The sequence below is a fragment of the Arachis stenosperma genome, chromosome 4, assembly GCF_014773155.1.
Source record: "Arachis stenosperma cultivar V10309 chromosome 4, arast.V10309.gnm1.PFL2, whole genome shotgun sequence".
Taxonomy (NCBI): domain Eukaryota; kingdom Viridiplantae; phylum Streptophyta; class Magnoliopsida; order Fabales; family Fabaceae; genus Arachis; species Arachis stenosperma.
Window position 1 is genome coordinate 109388349 of NC_080380.1, and position 9911 is coordinate 109398259.

Consider the following 9911-nt stretch of genomic DNA (forward strand, 5'->3'; position numbering starts at 1 on the left):
ATGATTTAGCTAGTTTTTAGTATATTTTTATTAGTTTTTAGTTAAAATTCACTTTTCTGGACTTTACTATGAGTTTGTGTGTTTATCTGTGATTTCAGGTATTTTCTGGCTGAAATTGAGGGATCTGAGCAAAAATCTGATTTAGAGGCTGAAAAGGACTGCAGATGCTGTTGGATTCTGACCTCCCTGCACTCGAAGTGGATTTTCTGGAGCTACAGAAATCCAATTGGCGCGCTCTTAACGGCGTTGGAAAGTAGACATCCTGGGCTTTCCAGCAATGTATAATAGTCCATACTTTGCTCGATATTTGATGGCCCAAACCGGCGTTGCAAATCAGCCTCAGAATTTCCAGCGTTTAACGCTGGAACTGGCATAAAAATTGGAGTTAAACGCCCAAACTGGCATGAAAGCTGGCGTTTAACTCCAGAAAAGGTCTCTACACATGAAAGCTTCAATGCTCAGCCCAAGCACACACTAAGTGGACCCAGAAGTGGATTTTTACGTCATTTACTCATTTCTGTATACCCTAGGTTACTAGTTCACTATTAATAGGATCTTTTGACATTGTATCTGTACCTCATGACACTTTACACGTTTCTTTGTGTACCTTCCACGGCATGAGTCTCTAAACCCCATGGTTGGGGGTGAGGAGCTCTACTGTGTCTTGATGGATTAATGCAATTACTACTGTTTTTCATTCAATCATGCTTGCTTCCATTCTAAGATATTACTTGTTCTTAAACCGGATGAATGTGATGATCCGTGACACTCATCATCATTCTCAACTATGAACGTGTGCCTGACAACCACCTCCGTTCTACCTTAGATTAAGTAGATATCTCTTGGATTCTTTAATCAGAATCTTCGTGGTATAAGCTAGAACTGATGGCGGCATTCAAGAGAATCCGGAAGGTCTAAACCTTGTCTGTGGTATTCTGAGTAGGATTCAATGATTGAATGACTGTGACGAGCTTCAAACTCCTGAAGGCGGGGCGTTAGTGACAGACGCAAAAGAATCACTGGATTCTATTCCGGCCTGATTGAGAACCGACAGATGGATAGCCGTGCCGTGACAGGGTGCGTTGAACATTTCCACTGAGAGGATGGGAGGTAGCCACTGACAACGGTGAAACCCTTGCATACAGCTTGCCATGGAAGGAGCCTTATGTGTTTGAAGAAGAAGACAGTAGGAAAGCAGAGATTCAGAAGATGGAGCATCTCCAAAACCTCAACATGTTCCCCATTACTGCAAAACAAGTACTTATTTCATGTTCTTTTGCTTTTCACAATCAATCCTGATAATTTCTGATATCCTGACTAAGATTTACAAGATAACCATAGCTTGCTTCAAGCCGACAATCTCCGTGGGATCGACCCTTACTCACGTAAGGTATTACTTGGATGACCCAGTGCACTTGCTGGTTAGTTGTGCGGGGTTGCAAAAGTGTGATTGCAATTTCGTGCACCAGTGCTCGCCTCCACCTTGGTTTTATGCATATCTAAGTTGAAGATAATAGCTTGTGGGGTTTGTGTCATCAATACTGAGCTTGATTTTCTTGCAATAAGGTTCCATGGAGTTCCTTGGGAAAAGTAGCATCTCTTTACACATTTTATTAGTCAGATATCGTGTGTAGGGCTAGCAACAGGTAGAGTAGGCTTACCCTAACTCTACCCGTGAGTTAAAAATTTTATTAAAGCTCTACTCTATTCAATCTACGGGTTGAGAATCTCTCAACTCTAACCCTATCCGCACACTAAAATTCTAAACTCTACCCTATCCTACTCGCAAAAATATTAAATTTTTTCAAAGTTAATATAAAATTCAATCATTTCGAAATTCAAACATATTAATAAAATAAAAAATAAAAAACTAATGCTTTAAATTAGTAAATTAAGTAACTAGTTTAGTGGTTGCTCCCTTATTGAAAATCATTACATAAGAGAGATTCTAGGTTCAACTCTCACCTTCTTTACTATATACTTAATTTTTATAAGAGAGATTGTGTGTCAGGATTTCCTGACCATTTTACAGAAAAATAAATTTAAATTAGTTAGAGATTTGATTATCTTTATTCTTTAAAGATATCTTTTTCAGATTATCTTTTTATTCATTATATTAATATTTTTTCAATAAATTATTAAATATATGGTATAATAAATACAAACTAATTAATAAATTATTCAAATTTAAAAATATTATTTATTATAAAACTAAATAAATAATTTTTAATATATAAATAATAAATATTAAAATACAATTAATACATTAATAATAATAATCCTATGATATATTATTAGTATTATGATCTAGATAATTTTCATAATAAAGTAGAAACTAATAAACACATTATTATCTAGATCATAATACTAATAATATATCATAGGATTATTATTATTAATGTATTAACCGTATTTTAATATTTATTATTTATATATTAAAAATTATTTATTTAGTTTTATAATAAATAATATTTTTAGTCACAAGTGCTCTTTTAGGGTTTTAACAGAGTCTTTGCTGTCGTCAAGGCTACACTGTCAACGTCAATTAAATTTCAACACAAATCTCTGACTACTAGTTTGACAAAGATAATCTATGTAATCTACATGGCTGAGGTAAGGAGGGATGAAGATCAGACCGAGGAAGACAACTACAAAAGAGGTAGGAATGTAATTCTACTGGAAGAGGCAGACATATCAGAAGGTATTAACGCTTGTTCCAATCGTCTCTATAGCAGACTCTTTGCTTCTAAAACCTTCTCAGTTGGAACCATGGGGAATACTTTAAAGGCTATATAGGGAAATTCAGAGAGATTTAGCGTGAGTGACAAAGGGGACAATTACTTCCAATTCTTTTTTAATAAAGAGATGGATGTCTTGCGTGTTGAACATGGTTCTCCATGGCTATTCAAGGATTACGTGCTCCATGTCAAGAGATGGAAGGAAGATTAGAACGGTGATGAAGAGATTGTTTCCAATTTTCCAGTTTGGGTTCAATTTTGGGGTTTACCAAAATCGTTTAAAACATTCGAAGTTGGACGTAAATTGGGAGAGAGGCTGGGCACAGTATTGGAGGTAGGTAAATTTCAGATGAGAGGCAGAAAAACTAGGATTGTAAAGGCCAAGATCAATATTGAAGCTACCAAGAAAGTGAGGGATCAGTTAATTGTTGCAGGACCTAATAAAAAAGAGGTAGAGGTGGCATTGCGCTATGAGAGACTTGGAAAGTTTTGTACCTACTGTGCAAAATTGGGACACGAGGTGAAAAATTGCCATGATCTGCTGAAGGACACAGAGAATGATAAGGTAAAAGAGGATGACATTGGCAAATGGGTTAAAGCCAGCCAAGTTGGAATACGAATTAACTCTGAAAGAGAAAGAACATTCAACAACTCAGCCCAGAATCAGAATAAGGCTACTCAATGTAAGAAAAAGCCGGTCTTAAACTGCTTATTGGAGGAATTTGCAGGGATGTCAATACAAGAGGAGGAACAAAATTTAAAACCACAAAACGCTGGCAACAAGGCAATACCTGAGTCACCTCAATCAGCCAATTCTAGAACAGAATGCATGGAGATTATCATAGCTGGTCAGTCCAATGCCAAGGAGGATAAAGGACAACCTATGCAATTCACTATTGGGCAATGTCTCACAATAGAGAAAGGCAAAAAGTGGAAAAAAATTAGCAAGACAAGGTGCTGGAGGGTTGGATACTAAAGCTGGATCCAAAAAAAGGTTGATGAGTGGTATAATTGAAGGATCTACAAAGAAAGCAAGAACAGAGGATGAACATGCAGTTGAATAGTGGGTGGAGGGTGCCAGCCTACAAATGGCACCCAAGGCGCCATGAGAACTATAGTTTGGAATTGTCGGGGTTTGGGGAGACCCCTGACAATTCACACCCTAAAAGGGATATGTAAATCCCACTCCCCCGAGATTGTGTTCATAAGTAAAACAAAGAACCAATCTCGACAGGTGGAAACAAAACTCCAGGCATGCAGCTATGAAAACTGGCATATTGTTAACCCGTCAGGAATGGCAGGAGGACTCACTCTAGCTTGGAAGGACAGCATCAATGTTCAAATTATAAACAGCAGGAAATTTTTTGTAGCAGCTGAAGTTAAGGAATTCAGAAATAATGGGGTATGGACGTTCATTGGTGTCCATTTGAGTTGTTCGAAACAAATTCAAGCCTTACAGTTTGAGGAGCTTACAACAATGAGTCAACAACTAGAAAGGAAAAGTGGTAATAGCGAGAGATTTTAATTCTATAATAAGTCAAGCGAAAAAGGAGGGTAGAGGCCAAAAATCAGCAACTACCATTGCAACATTCATTAATTTTATTGATAGCAACGAATTAGTGGATATTGGAATGGTGGGGCGGCCTTTCACGTGGACAAACCGAAGACAAGGAAAGGATTTGGTGAAGGAGAGGCTTGACCGCTATTTAGTAGGGATGGGATGGAAGCTGAAATTTCCAAATGCAGTAGTGCACAGGCTCACAAAATCAGGCTCGGATCATGCACCTATCTTGATGGAAACTAAACCTCAATCCTGGCATAGTAAAAGGTGTTTTAAATACCAGGAACATTGGTCTAGAGAAGATGATGTCAAAAGAATTGTCGGTGAAGTGTGGAAAATAGAAGTAGTAGGCTCCGCTATGTTCTCCGTGGCCCAAAAGTTGAAAGAATGTAGACATAGATTAGTTCAATGGCAGATAACTCACAAAGCAAACTTTCGAAAAGAAATTGAGGACCTTCAAGCTAGCCTAGAAGAGCTGCGGGTGGCTGGAATCAATGGGGGAGAGGAGATTACCAGATTGGAAGAGAAGTTGGAGCTAGCATATATGAAAGAAGAGAGCTATTGGAGAGAAAAATCTAGAATAAAATGGCAAAAAGAAGGATATCAGAACACCAGATTCTTTCACCAGAAATTTCAATCAAGGGTGCGAAGGAACAGAATTTGGAGATTAGTTGGGAGGAACAATGAGATTGCATCGAAACCGGAGGATATTGCAAAGGTAGCTGAAGACTACTTCTGTGATATTTTTACTTCTTCTTGTTCGGTTGATCCGAATCCATATTTGGAGGATTTGGAGCCTAAGGTTACAGCTTCCATGAACTGTAGGCTCCAAAGGCTGGTAACTATAGACGAGGTCAAAAGAGCTACGTTTAGTGTTCATGCTAAGAGTGCTCCTGGTGATGACGGGTTTATAGCTAAGTTTTTTCACTTTTTCTGGGATATAGTTGGAGGTGACGTTTTTAAGACAGTGCAAAGTTTCTTTCACAGTGGCAGAATTATAAAAAACTTCAACCATACTCAAATTTGTTTGATTCCAAAGGTGCTAGATGCTAGTGATATGACTCAGGTACGACCGATTAGTTTGTCCTCAATTATGTATAAAATTATTTCTAAAGTTATGGTGCACTGACTACAAGGTATTATGAATAAAATCATAAGTCTAAATTAGAGTGCTTTTCTCAAAGGTAGACTCATTTCAGATAATATTCTAATTTCCCACGAATATATGCACTATTTGAAAAATAAGAGAAGTGGAGCAGATCATGAGATGGCTATTAAACTAGATATGAGCAAGGCTTATGATAGGGTTGAATGGCACTTCTTATGGTACATCATGGAAAAGCTGGGCTTTGATGCTAAATGGATTAACTGGACTAAGAAATTGGTAATGACTGTTTCTTAGTCAGTTGTTGTGAAAAGGCAACCTTTTTGCTACTTTAGGCCAAATAGGAGCATCTGACAGGGTGACCCCCTATCTCCATATCTATTTCTTTTTTGTGCGGAAGGGCTTTCCTTCTTGCTACACAAGGCAGAGCAAAATAGATTAATTCAAGGAGTTAGAGTTAATCGGAGATGCCAAACAGTTAATCACCTTTTGTTTGCTGATGATTCAATCCTTTTTTGCAAGGGCTCACCTAATACAAGCCAAAGTATTTTGGAATTTCTAGAGATCTACGAGGGTTTCAGTGGGCAAAAAGTTAATTTGAACAAGTCGGCCATCTTTTTCAGTCACAACACACCTCAAAACACAAGACTAGGAATTGTGCAGACACTAAATATTGAACATATCGGAGCCCAAGACAAATACTTGGGGCTACCCTCTATAGTTTCAGAAATCAAAGAAAGAAACCTTTGGAGCTATCAAGGATAAAGTTCAGAAGAGGATTATAGGTTGAAAAAGAAGTTTATTGTCCTCAGGTGGCAGGCACACGCTATTGAGAGCGGTAGGGGAATCGATTCCTATTTACACACTCTCTTGTTTCAAGCTCCCGGACACGCTGTTAACTGAGATTCATAGCATGCTCTCGCAATTTTGGTGGGGTGAAAAAGGCGCAGAACGAAGAATGGTTTGGATTAAATGGGACACAATGACGAGACCGAAGAAAGATGGAGGGTTGGGGATCAAAGACCTAAGGGTACAAAATTTGGCCTTATTGGGCGAGTAATGTTGGCGTCTAATGAAATACCCTAATTCTAAACTGTCAAGAATATTCAAAGCTAAATATTTCAGAAATAGGAAGCATACTGTCGTGGGGCTAGAGAAGTGTTCTTAAAGGCCACAAGGTGATTGAGAAAGGCTTGTTATGAAAAATAGGCTCTGGTGCTAATGTCCGCATCTTCCATGTTCCCTGGCTCCCACCACCGTTACCCTTTAATGTCCCTCAAACTGTAGTCACAATCCCACCAAATATGCAAGTGTATTATGTTAGTGCGCTACTAAATCCTGATAGAAGCTGGAACAGAAACCTAATTGAGTCAATTTTTTCAGTTGATATATGCAATAAAATTTTTTCCATCAAACCAACAGAGGAGGAGGATGAAGTTAATTGGTGCAGGACAAAATCTGTATATACGAAGTTGGGTCAGGATACAAAGTTGCTTATGGGTTCTTTCATTCTCCTACTTCATTGATGCCTCAGAACATACAGAACAACAAAGTATGGAATAACATTTGGGAATTGAAATTACCTCATAAAATTAAGATTTTTTTTATGGAAGAGTCTTCATGAAAAGCTTCCAGTTTTGCAACAAATCCATAGCCTGTTTGCATCCACCCCCGCCACTTGCCCAAGATGAATGCTGAAAGATGAATCAATTTCTCATGTCTTATTCCAATGCCATGTCTTCAATAATCTAGAGTCTAAACTTAATAACCCCTGACTTATGGCAGAGAGAAGAGGAGACCTTCATTAATTGGTGGCAACGAGCCTTATCTTGGGCAGCGACTCAAATTGAAGGTAGACAAAAGATCCTCTTCATCGCGGCGCTGTGTTGGAAAACTCGGAAAGCGAGGAATGGAATAGGTGTGTCTTTGAGAAGCTAATAAGCCCAGCGCTGGAGATAGTGCAAGAAGCCAGCAGTCTAGTGTGTGAACTCAATAGCCATACCTGATGAATGCTAATAATTTCTCTTTATTCTTACTTTACTCTTTCTTAAACTATTTGTCTTCCAATCACATTTGGTGATAATTGGGAATATCCAACTTTTTTTGTACTTCCTTATGGAAACATTATTATTTTATAATAATAAAATAATATCTATTTTTGAGAAAAAAATAAACACATTATTTGATATATAGTAAAAAAAAATTTAGTATTAACAAATTTAATTTTTATCTCTTTAAATTAAATTAATAATTCTATTTGATATTTTTGCACTAAAATATATTTTGAGTAGGCTACTAAAACTAAATGATATATATTATTAAAGTATCAATAATATTATTAATCTATTAATAATACATATTGTCATAAGGTTATAAATCGATGTAGATTTATCAAATCAGAATAATTTGGATTAATTGAAATTTTATGTATATTAAAATTTAATTAAATTTACATGTATATATGATGTTTTATTTCATTTAGTATTAGTAGCTTACTCATAGTGTATTTTAGTGCAAAAATATCAAATAGATTATTAATTTAGTTTAAAAAGATAAAAAATTAAATTCATTATTACTCAAAATTTTTTTACTATATATCAAATAATGTGTTTATTAGTTTCCACTTTATTATAAAAATTATCTAAATCATAATACTAACAGTATATCATAGAATTATTATTATTAATGTGTTAACCGTATTTTAATGTTTATTATTTATATATTTAAAAATTATATTTGAGAATTATTTATTCAGTTTCATAATAAATGATATTTTTTAATTTGAATAATTTATTAATTAGTTTGTATTTATTATACTATATATTCAATAATTTATTAGAAAAAAATACAAAAATAATTTAAAAATGATATTGTTTAAAGAACAAAGACAAATAAATCTCTAACCAATTTGAATTTAAAGACAATTAGGCCTATATCTATTTTTAAACCTAACACGTTAACGTTTTCTTTTTAGAATTGATAGAAAAATACCCACAAAAACCACGTTGTATCACAAAAATAAAAAATTAAAATTAAAATACATCGTTTTTATCTTAAAAAATCATATTATCATTCTAAAAAATGAAAACATTACTAGTTCACCCTTCTTACCAACAAGCTATACGATGGTTCCTAACGGAAGTGTTAGGAAGCTGAAAAGAACATCTACAAAAATCCTTGCTTGTGCATACACAACTTTGTTCATGGGCGAAGCTTCATGTATTCATTGGGAGGCAGGCCCCCGAAAAAAATTTATACTGTGTGAAAAAATAAAATAATTAAGAGTGGCCTTCCCAAAAAAATATTGATGGCTATAATCAAGTGATAATCATAAGAAAAATCAGAGACTAATGATGTTATTTTTCTATTTTTCCATACACAATTTAAAAATTTAACTTTCTAAAATCAAGTAAAAAAATTCTTTTTTTTTATTATATTTACATCACTTTTCTCCCTTAATTTTGAGTTCATTCTTTAATTATTTTTATTTATTTATTATCTAATTTATAATGACAATTTAAATTAAAAAAAACTAAAAATAATAATTATACAATTATAATATTAACTTAATATAGATGTTTTAATTTTTTCTCTCATTATTAATTGTTTTTTACTTTTATATTATTAATTTGCAAACAATAAATTCAGTGGTATTATAAATATGATTTAAGATTTAATTAATTTACGTGATATTTATCTATAAATTTTTAATTATAGGAATTTATTTGAATAATAGATAACATAAAAACAATAAATATTAAAAAAACAGGCCAAAAGGATGAAACTGTTTTTATTATTATTACGTCAAACCTAATATTTGTAGTACTTAGCATCCAGCATCTATATCTTAAATCCTCAATAAAATAATTTAAAATTACATTAATATTAGTATTTGTAGATTTTAAATACAATAATTTATTTATATAATATTTGATAATAATTTTAAAATATTTATGTTTAAATATTATGATATACAATATATATATTAAATTATCTTATAAAGAGTAAGTCTTATTAATTGTCATCTTCAGTTATATATATATATATATATATATATATATATATATATATATATATATATATATATATATATATATATATATATATAATTTTAATTAATTTTTTAATAGTATATATAAATTTTTAATTAATTTTTTTATTAAAATAAAAAATGAAAAAATATTGGCTTCCACTAGATCTCGTCAAGCTTCATGCCTGACTTTGTTCTTCTCTTCGTTTATCATGAGTTTTAATGGAACAATCTTAATGCTAGAAAAACAACAAACAAGTATCTAAATTAAATTCTAAAAAAGTTTATAAACAAAAGTAAAACTTAGACCCGATTAAAAAGTTTTAAAAGCAATTTTTTTAAGTTGTTGACTTATAAAAAGTAGTAATATTAATGTTTGGTATAATTTTTAAAATCAAATTGCAGTTTTTTGAGAAGCTATTTAAGAGCTTATAAAGAAGTTAAAAAAAATGACTTTTCTCATACTAAAAAACTTTT

General features: G+C 33.3%; 1 protein-coding gene across 1 annotated transcript; it reads left to right on the forward strand.

The window, feature by feature from the left end:
- The first annotated feature begins 4032 nt into the window (after positions 1-4032).
- Positions 4033-5701, forward strand: LOC130975298 (uncharacterized). The gene is made up of 3 exons (XM_057900113.1): positions 4033-4243; positions 4359-5365; positions 5546-5701. The coding sequence occupies exons 1-3, from the start codon at positions 4033-4035 to the stop codon at positions 5699-5701; spliced, it is 1374 nt and encodes a 457-aa protein (XP_057756096.1).
- The last annotated feature ends 4210 nt before the right edge of the window (positions 5702-9911 follow it).

Excerpts from the sequence above, each read along its gene's own strand:
- LOC130975298 (XM_057900113.1), top strand. The coding sequence starts at position 4,033 with ATGGCAGGAGGACTCACTCTAGCTTGGAAGGACAGCATCAATGTTCAA. Across the intron at positions 4,244-4,358 it reads ACAACTAGAAAGGAAAAGTG|TGGATATTGGAATGGTGGGG; the intron begins GTAATAGCGAGA and ends GCAACGAATTAG. Across the intron at positions 5,366-5,545 it reads ATGCTAGTGATATGACTCAG|AGAAGTGGAGCAGATCATGA; the intron begins GTACGACCGATT and ends TTGAAAAATAAG.